The 20,506-nt window shown below is 39.1% G+C and overlaps 1 protein-coding gene across 3 annotated transcripts in view; it reads right to left on the minus strand.

Annotated features, from left to right (window-relative positions):
• Nucleotides 1–19,382: 19,382 nt before the first annotated feature.
• bltp3b (bridge-like lipid transfer protein family member 3B) overlaps nt 19,383–20,506 on the minus strand; it is a 140,996-nt gene continuing 139,872 nt past the window's right edge. For all 3 annotated transcript variants that reach the window (XM_072562497.1, XM_072562499.1, XM_072562500.1), the window contains one exon: nt 19,383–20,416. In XM_072562497.1, the coding sequence (XP_072418598.1) occupies nt 20,285–20,416 (132 nt within the window). In that variant the 3' untranslated portion in view covers nt 19,383–20,284. The remainder of the gene's footprint in view (nt 20,417–20,506) is intronic.

Genomic DNA, 20,506 nt, shown 5'->3' on the forward strand with positions numbered 1-20,506 from the left:
GGGGACGAACTCTCCATTGGTTAGAGTCATACCTGATACATAGGAAGATGGTCATTGTTGTTGGAGTTCAGTCATCTCAGCTCCAGGACATCTCTGCAGGGGTTCCCCAGAATAGTGTCCTAGGCCCAGCCATCTTTAGCTGCTTCATCAATGACCTTCCCTTCATCATAAGGTCAGAAGTGGGGATGTTTGCCGATGTTCAGCACCATTTACAACTGCTCAGATACTGAAGCAATTCATGTCCAAGATTCATGTAACAAGATCTGGACAATATCCAAGCTTGGGCTGACAAGTGGTAAGTGACATTCATGCCACATAAATGGCAGGCAATGACCATCGCCAATTCAAGACAATCTAACCACCACCCATTGACATTCAATGGTGTTACCGTGTCTGAATTCCTCCACTATCAACATCCTGGGAGTTACCATTGATCAGAATCTGAACCAGTCTCACCATATAAATGCTGTGGCTACAAGAGCAGGTCAGAGACTAGGAATATGGGCGGCACGGTGGCACAGTGGTTAGCACTTCTGCCTCACAGCGCCAGAGACCTGGGTTCAATTCCTGCCTCAGGCAACTGTCTGTGTGGACATTCTCCCCGTGACTACGTGGGTTTCTTCCAGGTGCTCCGATTTCCTCCCACAGTCCAAAAATGCGCAGGTTAGGTGAATTGGCCATGCTAAATTGCCCGTAGTGTTAGGTGAAGGGGTAAATGTGGGGGAGTGGGTCTAGGTGGGTTGCTCTTTGGAGGGTCGGTGTGGGCTTGTTGGGCCAAAGGGCCTATTTCCACACTGTACGTAATCTAATCCAATATTGCGGCGAGTAACTCACCAAAATCTGTCTACCATCTACAAAGTACAAATCAGGAGTATGATGGAATATTCCCCTCTTGCCTGGATGAGTGCAGCTCCAACAACACTCAAGCTTGATGCCATCCAGGACAAAGCAGTCCACCTGAATAAAATAGAATCTCTACAGTGTGGAAACAGGTCATTTAGCCCTACAAGTCCACACTGACCCTTCAGAGAGTAACCTACCCTCATTCCCCTACTATTCAACATTTTACCCCAAGCTAATGCATTTAACACATCTCTAAACACAATGGGCAATTTAGCATGGCCAATTCACCCAGCCTGCACATATTTGGATTGTGGGAGGAAACCGGAGCACCGGAAGGAAACCCATGTAGATACAGGGAGAATGTACAAATTCCACACGGACAGTCACCCGAGGCTGGAATCAAACCCTGTTCCCTGGTGCTCTGAGACAGCGGTGCTAACCATTGAGCCACCATACTGCCCTAAATTGATTGGTACTACATCCACGCCCTCCACCACTGACGGTCAGCCGCAGCAAGATGCCCCGCAGAAATTCACCAAAGATCCTCAGACAGCACAATCCAAACCCATGACCATTTCCATCTAGAAGGATAAGGGCAGCAATACATGGGAACTTCACCACCTTCAAGTTCCTCTCCAAGCCACTCACCATCTTGACTTGGAAAAATATTGCCATTCCCTCACTGTTATTGGATCAAAATCCCTTATGGCATTATGGGTCAACCCACAGCAGGTGGACTGCAGCAGTTCAAGAAGGCAGCTCACCACCACCTTCTCAACAGCTACTAGGGACGGGCAATAAAAATACTGGACGGCCAGCGATGCCCACATCCTACAAAATCCAAAAAAAAATAAAAGAAAATGGCCAGGTCATATTGTGTGAAACCAGTCATAGATAACACAGGGCTAAAAGGGACCTAACTTTTGTTTATCTTGGGCAGCTTGGGCACATATCGTGAGCTATCAAGATGAACCCTAGCCTTTATATCACCCCACCACCCAGGCTCTTACGCAGGCCCAGCAAACACTTCTTTGACTTGCTTTAAAATAAGGTTATCCAATCATGTTGAGCGACAGGTTCAATGAATCCAAATGTGGACCGGTCATTGGGAATGGTATGCATTTTGTTGACATTGTCACACTTGCTAAAGATGACCACCCCAGTCCCTTTGTGACACTTACTTACATGTTTGTCCAGGGTGACCTTGAGGCCATGCAATGCTGCCAGACATTCACATCCACATTTGTCAGTCGGCCTTGCATTGTTGCACTTTAAAATTCTTCAGTGTATCAAAAACTACATATATTAATGCACAGAGCTCTGTACTTTGCTGACAGGAAGAACATGTACATATAGTGTGACTGTTTCAACTCAAAATAGTTGACAGCCATTCTCTGGTTCATTTCTTAGAGCAATGTTCTGACCCATCAGAGTTAACCTGCCAAGCAGTTAACTGTCAATCAGCATTGTTGAATGCATTCTCCATGACATTTCTTCTAGAAATCAGAGTTTAATTACCAAAAGTCAGGGTTCTCCTTTCATGTAGTGTAACTGTTGGTTTTTCTCTTGAATTTGGATTATTGCGAAATGAGCTGATGAGTGCAAGATGAAAGGTTTTGCCAAAGATTGTCTTTTTTCAGCAATATTCAAGTTCTGTAATACCGAACAACTATTTTAATAAAGGTAAAATACTGCAGATGCTGAAATACAAAACGAACATGGAGAATGCTGGAGAAACACAGCAGGTCTGGCAGTATCTGCAGAAAGACAAACAGAATTAACATTTTGATCCTGGTATGACGCTCCTTCAGAATAGGACAATTTGATGTTTGTAAGGATTGATTCTTGTTGCTGATTGTTCCAAGATTGGGTTATGTTATACCACTAACATTTGCTTGAAATAGTTTCATGCAGGGATACAGTGGATGCAATTTAAAGTAAGATTAGATTAGTAAATATTTTTTGTATCAGACCTTGGAGACATTGGCAACATTGCGGAGTAGCAGTCCATCTGAGCATCTAAACAGTGAAACGGTAGTCTGTGTAATTCTGTGCAGCAGTCCAAAAATCCACTTGCAAGTTCAGTTGGTAGTAAGGAAGGCAAATGCAATGTTAGCATTCACTTCAAAAGGGCTCGAGTACAAGAGCAGAGACGTACTGCTGAGGCTGTTAAGTCTCTGGTCAGATCACATTCGGAATATTGTGAGCCATTTTGGGCCACCTATCTATGGAAAAATGTGCTGGCCTTGGAGGGCATCCAGAGGAGGTTCACAAGAAAGATCCCTGGAATGAAGGGCTTGTCATATGAGGAGAGTTGAGGACTCTGGGTCTGTATTCAATGGAATTTAGAAGGCTGGAATGGAGGGGTGGGGTGGAATCTCATTGAAACATACAGAACAGATTAGATTCCCTACAGTATGGAAACAGGCCCTTCGGCCCAACAAGTTCACACCGAACCTCTGAAGAGTAACCCACCCAGACCCATTCCCCTACCCTACCCTATATTTACCCCTGACTAATGCACCTAATACTATTTAGTAAGGCCAATTCACCTGACCTGCACATCTTTGGAATACTGAGAGGCCTGGATAGAATAGACATGGAGAAGAGAGAGAGAGAAAGAGAGAGACAGACAAATAGTGAATAGAGACAGTGGATGCAGTAATGATCTTTTGTAATTCTACATATTAGAGTCATAGAATCATAGAGATTTACAGCACAGAAACAGACCCTTCGGTCCAAATTGTCCATGCCGACCAGATATCCCAACCCAATCTAGTCCCAACTGCCAGCACTTGGCCCATATCCCTCCAAGCCCTTCCTATTCAGATATCCATCCAGATATCTTTTCAATGTTGTAATTGTACTAACCTCCACCACCTCTGGAGAGATTCCTGTTGAAAGTAGAAAATGTAACCCCACTATTTTAAAAAGGAAGAAGATGGGTGTACATAACTGTAAATCTGTAAAATAGACATCCATAGTAAGTAAATTGTTAGAACCCCTTACAAATGATGTGATAATTGGACATTTAGAAAATATTGCAACATTCGTCAAATTCAACATGAATTTATAAAAGGGAAATCACATTTGACAAACATTTTGGAGATGTTGAGGTTGTTACATGGAGCAAAGATAGAGGGTCGCTGAATGTGGTGTATTTGGATTTTCACAAGGATTTAGATAAGATCTCACACAGAAGATTAACAAATAAAATTACAGTATCTCGGATCTGGGAGAATATACTAGGATGAGTTGAGAATTGGGTAATTGTTTGTCTTGTGGTTTTATGTCACACTATGGGTTTAGGTTCTTTAGAATAAGACCTGCCTTATGTCAAACTCATTATTTATTCTACATTAATACTGAATTCTACAATTTGTGATAATCACTGATACACCAGGCTCTGGCCTTAGGTTAACACTTACCTAATGTAACTATGTCTTCTTCATGTGTTCATGTCCATGTGCTCTCATTCTAGAGTGTTCTAACTCCCCACACACACTGTTATTTTTGCTCAGTGATGCACACCTCAGTGATATCATTGCAAAGTTGTTCAGAATCCTGAAACCTCTTACAATACCTGTCCCCAAGCTTTCATCTCTTATCATAAAGATTGACTAAGTTTGTCCACATTCTCAAATGAGTTAGTTTGCTCCTTTTTACAACACTTACTGTATATTCTTTCTTAACTCTTCTACCGCATCCCCAAGTCTTACCATCAAATCAGATGAGTAAAAGTCTATGGCTAGTAATGGAAACACTTAAGATAAAGCTACTGACTTTGCATTCCTCTGGTGGCTTCGACGAGATTAGTGATTCTTGTTGAGGGTTGCCTTTGTTGTAATGTGGGAGTTAAAGGGTTTAATACTTGGTTAGGTGACATTTGCACTACCCGCTATGGCAACGTCATGGGGACTTGGTTTAAAATAAAGCAGAGTTGGAAGGGGACAGACCTGAGCCAAGTATGCTCCTTTCAATGTTTGTAGTCATGTAGATTATATTTTGAAAATACGTATAATAAAGCAAGTATTTTAAGTTTGATCATTAAACAAGAATCTTTTGGTTAGACTAGAAAGTGTCTATTGTCATCCACACTATAATACTCTTGGCTTATATGAACCCACATATGCAACTTGGTAAGCATGTAGTGACAGTTGTGAACTCTTGCCAATATTGAATAACCAGCACAATTTCTATGAGGGTGCCAACCAAGAGCAATTAGATTCCAAGCATTCAGAGTAAAGAAACAGATACTGCTGATTGCTGATGACAGTGAACCCCACAAACGTTGTGGCAACATTCAGCTCCACATATCCCTCTGCGAACGATGAAGATGGCATTTCAATCCTGACAGATGCACCAGAACAGTTTTAAACCTGGCACATCGAGTCAGAGGAACTGGCTGCAACATGAGCCTGTAGTCCTGAGTCAGTGTTGAGTGAAAGAACTAACCAGACATTGGGGAGTGCAAGGGTGAAAGCCAAAAATCCGTTGCATAAAAAGAGGAAACTTTAAACCATACAGTATTTTAGGCTGTCACAGCAATAATATAAAAAAACAAGTTGCAACTCCAGTTAGGCACATGGATACAACAAGGTAGACTGCAGAAATGAAACTACGAGGGTGATGAGTTAATAATTGATTGAATACAGCAAGCATCACCTAATGTGTTTATATCACACAGACATGGTCAGAAATAAAGTAGGAGACAGACTGAGACTCGTGTGTACTCCTATCAGTCTGTAGTAATGTAGATCATACTCAAGTCATCTGCAAATAATTCAGAATACTTCATCCTATTCATTAAACAAAACTCTTCCAGTTAGTCTAGAGAGTTGGCCCTCCTCATTCTTGCTATACTACATTGAACCTTTAATGCAAGAAGGACAAAACATGTCTGTTAGTGCTCTTTGTACATATTCAAATCAATTTTTGAAAAATGGGATTTGCAAGGTTAAAGCCTGAATTTCCAAGCTCACCCTGTTCCAGACAAAGCCCCACAACATCGTCAGTGACTTAGAAAATTACCCATTATAAAACAGCATATGTGATTTAAATATGGTTGAATGATCCTTATAGAGAAGCAGGCAAATTCTAAGCTGCTGAATAACATTTTAAGATGATTAGTTAGAGCCAAGTGTTAGTTCCATGTGTGATTTTGGTGAAACAATTGCTAATTCCACAAGTTTGCACTTCAAGAAGGAGTGCACTTGCAGTTGCCCACTCCACAAATCTCTGTCCATAACTTTTAAATGGATAGAAAAACATGGATCACGCATTCATTACTTTTTTCTTTGAATTGCTAAAAAGCAGCTAATTATGAAAACTTTCTTATTGGTTAATAACTAAGAAGAGAAATTTTAGATAGCTGAGAAAATTGTCATAACTGCTGAGAAATCTCATATGCCTTTAGTATTTATACTGATGGACTCTTGGAGAAAGATTAGTTAGTTTAATATTTGAAACTTTACATTAACTCAGATTTGGACACATGACAATTCACTTTTTAAAATTATTTATAAAATGATTACTACCTAAACTACACAGAATGCAAAATTATTAATGTTTTGCATCGCCGTGGAATTGAGGCATTAAAATCACTACATTTATCAAAGTAAGATTGCAGAGATCAGCTTCTATCTTTATGCAGAAAGCACTGGGAATAAAAAGTAGATACTGTACAATTTTGAAATAAATTGATTGGTTTCCTATGGGAAATCTTTTTGGAATTATTGAACTTCTTTGATTTTGAGTATACTGCTCAGTCTTCTCACTTGAAAATTATATCAATGGTGACAAACACAAGTAGGTATTTAGTAGCATAGAACATAAATGTTGCTGGAAAAATTATTTGTTTCAAAGGTTTTCATCTTGCACTCATTAGGAAATTCACAAGATTACTAGTGCAGAGGCGAATACCATGTTTTATGCTTTCTGAGGAAACAGTGTTCAATGATTGCTAAATGGGCTTTCATTAGAACAGGCTTTACCATGGAGAATGCACCAGTTGCCTGACAGTTAACCAATAAGCTTTGTTTAAATTTGAACCACGTAGTTTCAATCTGCTTGGTTCAAGGCATTGCCCTAAGGAATCAAAACACATTGTCTTTTGTCTCTTTTGTTAAATTGATACAGGTATATTATATATAAATATTCTTTACTGTCTGCATTGTAAGCATTTTCAGTACACTCAAGTGCATCACAAATGAGAGTCCAACTGATAAGCACAAATAATTATTAGTACATTCAGGTATACTATGTTATCCAGCCACAGAATAACATCTAATGTTGGAGAGTCTATTTTGAGTTTGATTGTGGCCAGTGTTTCCAATCAGCCCACACTTCTAAGATTTAAAACACAATGTTCAACACTAGATATTTTTGCACTTAAGATACCATTTGCTATGTAATCCAGAGTGTGCTATGAATTACATTCATATCCAATTTAAGGTTTTCGTTTGGGCTCACAATGTGGTCCACATGTACATAATGGAAGCTGCACATCAATGCACAAGGCCCTGGTGTTTGAAGACAGAATGAACATGTACTCATGACACACTATTTCAACTTAATAAAATAGACTGTAGCCAGTCTCTTTTTCCACCTTGACCAAAGTCAACCTGCCTGGCTTAAAATTAAACAAGTTTGGCTATTAACTCTCAGTCATCATGGATTCTCCATGACAATGCCAATTAAAATCCACTTATCAACCAATCAGCATTCTTTTCTCATACAATTTCAAAATGCTGTTCACCCTTTCATTGGTACTTGTGCAAAAGTCCTAATGAGTGCAAAATGAAAATCTTTGTAAAAATGTCTTTAATCAGCACTAGAAACACAAAAGTTGTCTTTGTGACTTTGCTTCTTTAATTCAAGACTTAAAATTACTGGTCTCAATCAAACTATTCTTCAAGCAGGAAACCAAAGACATTCCCTGGGTCAAACCTTATTTCGAGTGAACGACAGAACAACAATGTACACAATTGTATGTTATTCCTTCATGGGATGTGAACACTGCTGCTTCAGCCAACATTAATTACCCACAACCATTGTATAAACTGTATCTAATTATTTGATAAATTATGTTGCTAATCCATAGGAGTGGTTTTCCTGATTAGCTGCTTGATATCAATTGCTCATCAGAAGATAATCGATTACAAGGCACTTTCTTCAACTGTTGCCATTCACCTGTTTTGGTGCCATCCACCTATAGTGTTGTAAGGAAGGAAGTTCTATGTTTTTAACCCAGTGATAATGAAGAAATAGCAATATGGTTCCAAATCAAGGATAGTGTTTAGCTTGAAAGGAAATTGCAGTGTGTAGTGTGCCTATGTGGCTGTTCTCCTTATTCTTCTAGGTGGTAAAGATCATATACTCAGAAGGTGCTGCAGTGTATCTTGCAGATGGGACACACTGCTGTCACTTGTATAGGAGGTGAAGGAAATGGTTGTTGAGGTGGTGCACATAGTGGTGATTAAGCAATGTTTTAATCTGAATAGTGTCAGGTTTCTTGAGTGTTGCTGCACACATCTAGGGCAAGTGGAGATATTCTATCATGCTCCTGACTTGTCATGGAGATGGGGGGCTTTGATGAATTAAGTGAGTTACTCAGTCAAAGTTTGTGGCCTCTGATCTGCTCATAGAACCACAGTGTTTATATGTTTGATAGATAAATAATGTTGGAGACACTGTAATTTTAAATCTGGTTCAATATGTTCACCTAATCTAGTTTTGATTATCTAAAGGGTTGGAAAGGACTTTTTCAGATTCTCCCCATTAATAAACCTGTTTTGAAAAAAAAAATTTGCTTGTGACTTCTTCCAGAAGATTACATTGGATGAACATCTGCCTTAATATTAAGGGGGTCATCAACAAATTGGAAAAGGTGGATGAACCAGTGAATCTTATCTTGTCTCCCATTTTGTATAGTTGAAATGTCATGAGTATAATTTCAAGATTGCTTCTATGCTTTCCTACTGAATGCTTCCATTATATAAAACCTAGATTCCAGTTTAATGTTTTAAACATTTATCCTTGTATTTCTCATTTTAATTGTCTTGTATCGAGTCGATTTCCCATCCTGACATCTGTTCATCAGGAAAGGAAGACTTATGAATAGGATGTTATTGGAAATTCAAATTTGCTTGATTTTCTGGGATTGCCCTCAGTTTTGATTCGAGATAAATCTCCAGGGTGGATTGAAGTGGACCCTGGAAGGTCAGTGAAATTGAGTACAATCTGATGCAATCAATTTTAAATGTCTAAAGTTAGAAACAAAGGGATGCATCTACTTCAAGGTTACAAGTCCACCTGCCTGAGACTTAAACTGTACATCGTGTCTTGTCAGGTTTCACCCCCTCGAATCTTTTTGAAATTAGACAGGGAAGTACTGAGTGCAATGACGCCAGGTCCAAATTATTAAAGTGCTCCATCATTGGCAGCTGTGCCTTCAGTAACCTAAGACCCAATCTTTGTATTCCCTCTCTGCAAATATTTAACTTGGTTTCGTCTTTTAAACTTCTGAAACATTATCTCTTTCATCAAGCTTTTGTTCATCGAACCAAAAATCGATCAATGTGACTCAGTGTCATATTTTGTAATTGTCCTGTGAGGTGTCTTGGTTGGTTCCATTACATTAAATCTTAAGAAATATGAATAAAAGAAGGTTGTATGGCCCCTTTAGCCCATTCCACCATTTAATAGGATCATGGCTCATCTGACATTCCCCATGTCCACTTACCTGCACTTTCCCTGTAATCTAATACATTAAATGTGCTAGTTAATTTATTTCACAAATTACAAGTGAGCGCACACCTCGAATTTCTACATGAATCTCCCAAGTTATTGCAGTAACTTTCATAGAGGATCAGCAGTAGCCAAGACATGTGATGTAACAAGTGTGCAAGTTGGCCCAGAATTCTCTCCCATAGAATCAGAACAATCTTATTTTGTCAAAAAGTGACAGGTAACAGGCCCACAAAATCATTGTGTGTCTGTCTACTATTGCAGAACTAGTTATTAAAGTTACATGCCCTTGTTAGAAAACAGCATCAGTGACTTGTTAATACATTCACACACAACTGATTAATATCTAGGTTAGATTTTCTTTGTGGTAGCCTGGAAAGAGACATTAAAGTTCAGATTGAAGATCACACTCTGCTGAACTGTGGTGGGCATTTAGCCTTGAGCAGATGACACAGTTTTGTTACTGTCTCTGGGTTCTGGAAACACCAAGTGCAATTCTTTCCAGACAAGAGTTGTTGAGGATCAGTAACTGTGGGTCAACGGATGAGGTAGATACAGACAAAATGCCTCCAGTGTTGATGATCCATCCAAGCATTATTTCATGTATCCTTCTAATGTACCTTCAAAAATCTTAACTACAGGAAGTGTGCAGAAGGATTTACTTATTGTGATAATCTCATGGCAGCTTTTTAAATTATAGCAAATCACTTTAGTTCTCTCAAATCCTGAATTTGAACTGGTATATCAGCACAATATTTACAATGCAAGTCAGGCATCAGAAATGAGAACTGCAGGAGACTTTAATGAGCTCATCACCTCCTCCCCCTTCCCTCCTATTCTTCCATTTACTCTTCTTCCAATTTGCTCTTCTCTTTCCATCAGTTTCTCTCTGTTCTTTCCTCATGAATCAAGGTTTCATTTCCTCCTTCGACTTGCTCTTTCCCACTGGCCTCAGATTTGATCTTTCCATTTGCCTTCTTCACCTCCCGCTGTTTGTTGATCGAGTTACATCCCTGTCCTCAAACCCTGCTTGGTCTGAATAGTGAACTTTTCATTCACTTGCCACGTACAATGCCATCGACCATAAACTAGTTGCTATTTTAAATATCTACAATGATTTACATGCTTAGCTCCCAGAATATAAAACTTAACTTCTAAAAGGTAAAAATTATGATGTTGCATATATGTAGATTTCAAAAAAAGATTTGATTGGATGATCAATCTTTTTGAATTTCAAATAGAAGATAGAAATGTATTTGAATAAACTGTTGCTTATACTTCCACATTGACATATGCCTTCATATACTTGCATTGGGATCTATAAGTTAACCTAGTTACATATCTGAAAGATTTCTGAACCCGTAAGCTTTGAGAAATTTCACACAATATCACAGCCATAGAAGCTTTGTTCACATCCACACATTTGTATCTGAACCAATGTAATGATTCAAATGCCCCACAAAACATTATTGCAGCAAATGAAAGACCATACCATTAGAAAATCATCCACTTATATATAATGTGCTTCTCAGTCATCTGGTTATGTTGCTAGGAATGAAAAGGATTTTTACTTGTTCCAAATCTCTGAATGCTTTTCCTATTTATCAGACCCTTTGGATCTGGGTTCAAAGACCTAACAACAATGAAAGTGATGGATATTGGGAAACCTATTTTATAAGAAAAATTATTGAACTGATTTTGTGCTCCTGTGTAAAGCTGACAATGTGAAAATAATCAGGTTAGTATCAATTATGTGTTACAAAATGTGTCATCTCATCTTAACTTGAGATATACGGGATTCCAATTTACCTATCCTCAAGAGAGATGATGTTGATTATTATTGTTATTTATAGTATCTGACATTGATTATTAGCAGAATATTGATACTTTGTTTTAATGAATTTGTTTTTGAGCATTTTATTTAGCAAACACAGACTGATTGTGTCATTTAAAAGAATGCAGTAAACATTGAGCAGATTATAGAAAATCTACAGAGTCCAGTTAAATCCTTCACAGAATTAATATTTAGCCTGACCATGTGACATTCCCTGCCATAGGATTTCCTGTGGGTTACAAGAATATGATCAAGATTTAAGATTTATTATGACATTTATATTTGTTGTATTACTTTCAAGGCTGTTTACACTTGCATTTTCACATCTTAAACTGTTAGTCAACAATTATTTTCAATAATTGCAATTCATCTGAATTGGAACAGAGTTATGCTATAGTTTGAGGTGGAATTATCACCACAACCAGTCATAGAGCATGGAAACAGACCCTTCAGTCCAACTTGTCTGTGCTGACCAGCTTTCCCAAACTAAAGCAGTCCCATTTGCCTGCATTTGATCCATATGCCTCTAAACTATTACTATCCATGTACCTGTTCAAATGGCTTTTAAATGTTGTAACTGTACCCGTGTTTACCACTTTCTCCACCAGTTTATTCCATATCTGCACCACCCTGTGTGTGGAAAAAGTTGCCCCTCAGCTCCCTTTGAAATCCTTACCCTCTCACTCTAAAACTATAGCCTTTTGTTTGGACTCCCCTCTCCTTGGAAAAATACCTTGGTTATTCACCCTATCCATACACCCCATATACACCTCTATAAGGTCACCCTTCAAGCTCCTACGCTCCAAGAGAAAAGTCCCAGCCCATCTATCCTCTCCTGATAACTCAAACTTAGTAGTCCCTGTAAATCTTTTCTGCATCCTTTCCAATTTAACACTATCCTTCCTATAATCGGGTGACCAAAACTGTATGCATTACAGTTGTTTCAATAGTTCTTGTGTGATCTCGCATTATAGGAAAATTGAACAATAGCCGTGCCATTGAAACTAATGGGGTTCAAATCACATTATAGCCAATACAGGTAAGGAAAATTCACAATCTACAAATAATGGTCCAAATTCTTCAAATGCATTAAAGCCAATTTGTGTTGAAGAAACACATGTTATAACAGAACTAACTGTTCTCAAAAACGTGGCCTCACCAATGTCTTGTGAGGGTCCATGGTGTTCGAGGTGAGCTACTGGCATGGATTGAGGATTGGCTGTCTGACAGAAGGAAGACAGTTGGGATAAACGGTTCTTTTTCGGAATGGCAGGTGGTGACAAGTGATGTCCCGCGGGGTTCAGTGTTGGGGCCGCAGCTGTTTACTTTATATATTAATGATCTGGATGAAGGGACTAGGGGCATTCTGGCGAAGTTCGCCGATGATACGAAGTTAGGCGGACAGACAAGTAGTACTGAGGAGGTGGGGCGGCTGCAGAAAGATTTAGACAGTTTAGGAGAGTGGTCCAGGAAATGGCTGATGAAATTCAACATGAGCAAGTGTGAGGTCTTGCATTTTGGAAAAAAGAATACAGGCATGGACTATTTTTTAAATGGTGAGAAAATTCATAAAGCCAAAGTACAAAGGGATTTGGGAGTGCTGGTCCAGGATTCTCTAAAGATTGATTTGCAGATTGAGTCTGTGATTAAGTTGTCATTTATCTCAAGAGGGTTGAAATATAAAAGCAGCGATGTGCTTCTGAGACTTTATAAAGCTCTGGTTAGGTCCCATTCAGAATACTGTGTCCAGTTTTGGGCCCCACACCTCAGGATGGACATACTGGTACTGGAGAGTGTCCAGCGGAGATTCACACGGATGATCCCTGGAATGGTAGACCTAACATACGATGAATGGCTGAGGATCCTGGGATTGTATCCATTGGAGTTTATAAGTTTGAAGGGAGATCTAATAGAAACTTACAAGATAATGCATGGCTTAGAAAGGGTGGATGGTGGGAAGTTGTTTCTGTTAGGCAAGGAGACTAGGACTCGTGGTCATAGCCTTAAAATTAGAGGGGGTCAATTTAGAACAGAAGTGAGGGGACATTTCTTCAGCCAGAGAGTGGTGGGCCTATGGAATTCATTGCTACGGAGCGTAGTGGAGGCCGGGAGTTTGGGTGTCTTCAAGGCAGAGATTGATAAATTCTTGATCTTGCAAGGAATTAAGGGTTATGAGGAGAGCGTGGGTAAGTAGAACTGAAATGCCCATCAGCCATGATTAAATGGTGGAGTGGACTCAATGGGCTGAATGGCCTTGCTTCCACTCCTATGTCTTGTGGCCTTATGGTCTGTACAGTGGCAACATGGTGTCCCAATCCTCAATGCTCTAGCCAATGAAGGCAAGTATGCCAAACACCTTCTTCACCACTCTGTCTGTGATGCCACTTTCAAAGAAGTATGTACCTGAACCCTTAAATCACTGTATTTGAAAACACTCCCCAAGGGCCTACCATTCACTGTGGAAGTCCTATCCTGATTTGTCTTAATAAAATGCAACACATCGCATTTATCTAAACTCCATCTGCTACTCCTTGACCACTGGTCCATCTGATCAAGGTCCCATTGTATTCTCAGATAACCTTCTTCACTCTCCACTATACCACCATTTTGGAGTCATTGTAAACTTACTAACCCTGCTTCCTATATTCTAATCCTGTGTAATCTAACTTTACCCAACCACTCTATCATGCAGAACCTTATCAAAGGCCTTGCTAAAGTCCATGTAGCCAACAACTACAGATCGTTCTGCTAGAATGCATGTTCCATTAACATGAATTCACCACAACCTGAATGAGAAATTGGGGACAGTTTCCAAAGCGCAAAACTTTAAAGTGTATATTGGTCATAATGTGATCCTGGCCCCATTAGTTCAAATGGTGCTGTTATTACACCATTCTCTTATAACATGGAATTGCATGAGAATGGAACTACCGTGTTATAGCTGTTCTTTCTTATACCGCTCTTCCCTCATCTTGGTTATGTTCTCAAAAACCTCAATCACACTTGTAGGACATGGTTTCCCACACACAAAGCTATGTTGACTATCTCTAATTGGTCCTTGCTTCTCCAAAAGTATGTAAATTCTGATTCTCATAATCCCATCCAACAACTTACCCACTTCAAATGTCAGACTCAACAGTCTATAGTACAGGGGCTTTTCCTTACAGCTTTTCTTAAATAAGTGTACCTCTCTTGTGGCTGTAGATATCTCTGCTAGTGGCCCTGTAATTCCTTCCTCAGCTTCCCACAGTGTCCCATGCTATACTTGATCATCAAGATCCTTGGGACTTCTGTACCTTTTATGCATTTTAAGACATTCAGCACTTTCTCTTCTGTAACGTGGACTGTTTAAGACATCAGTATGAATTTCCCCAACTTCCCTAGCTTCCATGTTTCTCTCCACAGTAAATACCAAAGCAAAATATGCATACAGTATATCACCCATCTCCTGTAGTTCTACATATAGACAGCCTTGTTGGTCTTCAAGGGGCCCAATCCACTCCCTGGTTGCTCTTTTACCCTTAATGTACTTGCAGAATCTCTTTGGATTCTTCTTAGCCTTATATGCCAAAGTTATCTCATTCCCTTTATACCTTCCTGACTTCCCTCCTAAGTATACCCTAGTCCCCTGAAATTCAAGGGATTCACTTGATTCCAGCTGTTTATTCCTGATATATACCTCAATTTTTCTTGACCAGAGCCTCAATATCTCCAGTCACCCAATATTTCCTGCTGCTTCACAGCGCCAGAGACCCGGATTCAATTCCCACGTCAGGCGACTGACTGTGTGGAGTTTGCACATTCTCCCCGTGTCTGCGTATGTGTGCTCCAGTTTCCTCCCACAGTCCAATGTTTTGTGGGTGGCACAGTGGTTAGCACTGCTGCCTCACAGCACCAGAGACCCGGGTTCAATTCCCGCCTCAGGCGACTCTCTGTGTGGAGTTTGCACATTCTCCCCATGTCTGCGTGGGTTTCCTCCCACAACCCAAAAAATGTGCAGGTTAGGTGAATTGACCATGCTAAATTGTCCGTAGTGTTAGGTGAAGGGGTAAATATAGGAGTATGGGTCTGGGTGGTAGACGCTTCGGCGGGTCAGTGTGGACTTGTTGGGCCGAAGGGCCTGTTTCCACACTGTAAGTAATCTAATCTAACTGCCAGTCCTGTTTCTCCCTCATTTTAAATACAAATGAAAGAACTGCAGATGCTGGAAATTAGAAATAAAAACAGAAATAGCTAGAAAATCTTAGTAGGCCTAGCAGTATCTGTTGAGAGAATTCAGAGTTAACATTTTGGGTCCTGTGACTCTTCTTCAGAATAGCAGAGAGTTCCCTACACCAATTGCTCATTTTAATCTTGGCAAACCATGCTTCACGTAAGATCCAGCCATGGTGCCCAAGACTTTGCTGCACTAAATTGGGTCTTAAACCATTTAATGTCCAGAACTTGACTAAAACTGTTTTCACCCAAAGGGTGGTGGGGATCAGTATTGCACTGCCTGAGGGTAGTTGATGCAGTTAACTTCTCAACTTTTAAAAAGTATTTTGATGACCACTTGAAATGTAACTTTCAAGGCTGTGGGGGCCAAGTGCTGGAAACTGAAACTACTGTAGATTTAGTAGTATAGACTTGGTGGACGCAACAGCTGTATCTATATTGTCAGACTCTAAGGCACTGAAACAGAATGGAACAAAACGCAACTTTCAAGTTATAGTTAAAAATTAAATGTGTGTTTGGATAGGTAATTGAAGTATAGAAATTTGATTTAAAAAGCTTCCAATTTCTGATAACACGGGTAAAATTCAGAGACAGGTAACTTGCTTGATGTGAAAAATATTCACATAGTGAATGTCATAGTCAAGATATGGCACTTACTGAGAAACAGTTTAGCAAGTTGTAGCATGATGATATTGAGGATATTTGTTCCATTAAGTTAAAATAACATTCTAACTCCTCAGTAGTCTGGGTTTTGGAAAACAGAAGTAACAATAAACACTGGAAATACACAACAATCAGGCAACAGTTACTGAACAGAGAGACCTTGGAGTCCAGGTTCATAGTTCCTTGAAAGTGGAGTTGCAGGGAGACAGGATAGTGAAAAAGGCATTTGGTATGCTTCCCTTTATTGGTTAGTACATTGAGTATAAGAGTTGGGAACTCATTTTGCAGCTATACAGGACATCAGTTAGGTCACTTTTGGAATACTGCATCCAATTCTGATCTTCCTACAATAGGAAGGATGTTGTGAAACTTGAAGGGTTCAGAAATGTTTGGAGGGGTTTGAGCTGGTCGGCATCGGAGACTGAGGGGTCACCATATCAAGGTTTATAAAATCATGAGGGGCATGAATAGGGGTAATAGCTACAGTCTTTTCCCCAGGGTGGGGCAGTCCAAAATTAGAGGGCATAGGTTTAAGATGAGGTTAAAGATTTAAAAAGGACCGAAGGGGCAATTTTTTTCATGCAGATGGATGAAATGAGCTGCCAGAGGAAATGATGGAGGCTGGTACAATTACAGCATTAAAAAGGCATCTGGATGGGTATAAGAATAGGGAGGGTTAAGAGCATCCTGGGTCAAATGCTGGCAAATGTGACTAGATTGATTTAGAATATCTGATTGGCGTGGACAAGTTTAACCAAAGGGTCTGTTTCTATGATGTATAGCTTTATGGCTTTATCTACAAAGAGAGAAAGAGTTAAAACAAAGTTAACATAGTAGGTCCAAAACTTGTTCCCAGGTCCTGAAAAAATGCAAGGTTTTACAAGTTTTGAGTAAGAGAGACAAGGAAGAGATTTATAAGGAAAGCACATAAGAGAATGTCTGCATCAGTGTGGAAATTATATGACAGAAAGGTTTATGGTGTAAGACAAAAGGGGATAGTCACAGGACAAATGGTAATGGTTATGTTATTGCCTACAGCTGCTCTATGTAAAAATGGGAGTAATGGTTATGATTTGAAATTGTTGAATTCAATGTTGAGTCCAGAAGCCGTAAAATGCTGAATCAAAGGTAGTAATTCTTTTCTGTGGGAAATTATCTGTCAGCCTCAGAAATGCTTTCCTCAGAACTCTCCTATCTAAGACTGGATTCTCTTCCAGAAAATTAAATCCTGTTTCAATTGAAGTCGGGTTTAGTATTCTTGTACTGTTATTGTCATGATTTTGCAATGTGAAAGTATTATGTACCATTACATTTAAAACTGATTAATCTAGCACAATTGGTAACTACCATATTTAGTTATAAACCGGTCTCATTCAAATGATTAACACATCAAAGCACACATGGGAAACAGCTGTGGATCAGCCAAAAGTTACACTGCATGCCCAGTTTGCGTTTTCTACAAATGAGTCCTTAATGCCAACTAATCTGCTACTAAAATTGTTCCACTGATCTCCTGTTACTGTCTGGCAATGTTATCTACATTTAGTCCACTGCTGATTACTCATGAAGGATTTTCTTGAAGTGGTTGCCTTATGAAGCTTTTGGAAAGGGCCAGCAATGATTTGTTAAGGACAGGTCAGAGTGTCATAGTCATAGAGATGTACAGCATGGAAACAGACCCTTCGGTCCAACCCGTCCATGCCGACCAGCTATCCCAACCCAATCTAGTCCCACCTACCAGCACCCGGCCCATATCCCTCCAAACCCTTCCTATTCATATACCCATCCAAATGCCTTTTAAATGTTGCAGTTGTACTAGTCTCCACCACTTCCTCTGGCAGCTCATTCCATACACGTCCCACCCTCTGTGTGAAAAAGTTGTCCCTGTGGTCTCTTTTATATCTTTCCCCTCTCACCCTAAACCTATGCCCTCTAGTTCTGGACTCCCCAACCCGAGGGAAAAGACTTTTATTGACTTAAAGTCTAATTTGACTTGGCGATTTGAGCTAACATTGATTCAAACAGTAGTCACAGACAGCATCTAACTTTGTTTACATTTCTCAGTAGATTATATGGCTTCCTCAATACTAGTTTATCTATTTTTAATAATGCTGTGCATCGCATGTAATCACATTGTGACACATCTCTGCAGCAGATGGGACTTGAACCTGGACTTTCTAGCCTAGAGTTAAGAATAGTTTCTATACAGCAATATATTATGAAATCAATCTGTTAAACATCAACCCCTTATTTATACATAATGCAATTAAAGTTCCTTGTCTCTCTTTGGTTTTTTAGATTAGATTACTTACAGTGTGGAAACAGGCCCTTCGGCCCAACAAGTCCACAAGTTTGTTTTGGCCTTCATTTAAATATAACTAAACACAGTACCTAGTTATCTGTAAGCTCCCTGATGTGTGCAACAATGGCGCAATACTACAGTGTGGTTCACTTCCATTTGGCTGGCAAGAAGATTCCAGGTATCACTTGGTTAACATGGAAAATAATGAACTCCTTCCCAAGTTAGGTGTGCAGTTAAAACGCACTGCCTGCTCTGGCAAATAGTCTTACAAACTAGGAAGGTGTCTAGTTCTATTTTCACTTTAGAAGTTACTATGAAAAAGCCTGAATGACTTGCAGAAGTGCATCTAGTGATTACTACAGTGGTTTAGTGCAACTCTATATGTAAATGTTTCAATGTAAATTGGGTTAAATGCTGAAGGTGGACTCTGGCAGTTTTGTCCTGAGAAATGTCCAGTTAATTGATTTGCTGGAACAACACTCATACAGGCAAGTGGAGAATATTTCAGTACACGGACTTGTAGATGGTGAACAAGCTTTGGGGAATCAGGAGCAATGTTACTTGTGATAGAATTCTCAGCCTCTGATCTATGCCTTTAACCACAGTACTAAATGGCTGATCCAGTTACATTTCTATGCAGTGGTAACCCTGTATTGATTTATTGTATCGGAAATCAATAAAACAGACTAATACACCAGCAGGAATAATGTCTAAAGACCAGGAAAAGACATTAGAAAAAAAGTGAAAGCACAGAAGGAAAAAATCAGAACACATGAATTAGTTATGCTCTTCTGTATTTCTTAATCAACAATATACGAGTAGTGAAAGAAAATGGCATATAGTATGGTTGAACTAATGGCAATGAGAAGAAAAATTAAATTAAAAAAAGACAAGCTATCACTTTCACTTAAATGGCATGGAGTACCTGCTGGAACATTTCTGTGCTTTGATGTTTATTTTGAATACAATCTTTAATACAATTATTCATGGAAGAATGTTGCCATGTTGTGCAAAGGTTGATTGCTTAAGATATGCATTGTATTATCTTCAGTCCATCCTTAACGATATTCAAATTTACAGATGAATCTTGCACTCAACCTGAAGTCAAGTAATAATGGTGTCTGCCATAATTAAAAGCACATACATACTTAAAATGTTACACTGTACATATTCTATATCACAGATTTTACACAGAAAAAACTGTTAGATACATGATCAAAGTTAATTACAGTGCAAATTCAGACTTCTTAAAAAAAAAAGAGACTTGCTCTGGAATAGATTTTTAAAAAATTATTGATGGTATACCAAAACACAGCTCAAGTGTACTAAAGAAATTTCTTTCCCACAATATTTTATTTCAACCATATTTCAAATCCCTTTTTGACAGAATTCATTCGAGATTCAAGTGAAAATCAGCACCATCAGTTTATGGAGCAAAACTTAACGAGCTTAACAATCATATTTTATTTACTGCTCAAAATAGATCAAACAGATCTGATGTTTATTCTTCATATTCAACAAAATTTCTGTCTGCAACAGAGAAAGCAATTTTCTTTACAGATTGTTTGTTCAATGCTCAGCATATTGTTATGAACATTATTAGTATTTTTAAAACCAATAGCAGCTGGTGATACCTATGTTCCAAATTGAAGAAACTCCTCCTGCTTCCAAGTATTTGACTATGATTGGAGTTCAATGTTAACCCTTTTGATTTGATGTATTAATCTGTCTTTTTCCAGTTGAGCTTCAGCCAGAGCTGTCTTAGCTTTGGCCAACTCCTGTTTCAGGCATTCATTTTCTTCCAAAAGTAACTACAAAGAAAAACAGAAAATTAATCCATTGCTGCCACACTTTTGGTAGGATAGCAAGTATCCTCCTTTACTAATTTTCTTTGCTACGTA

This window comes from Chiloscyllium punctatum, chromosome 44 (genome assembly GCF_047496795.1).
Source record: "Chiloscyllium punctatum isolate Juve2018m chromosome 44, sChiPun1.3, whole genome shotgun sequence".
NCBI classification, from domain to species: domain Eukaryota; kingdom Metazoa; phylum Chordata; class Chondrichthyes; order Orectolobiformes; family Hemiscylliidae; genus Chiloscyllium; species Chiloscyllium punctatum.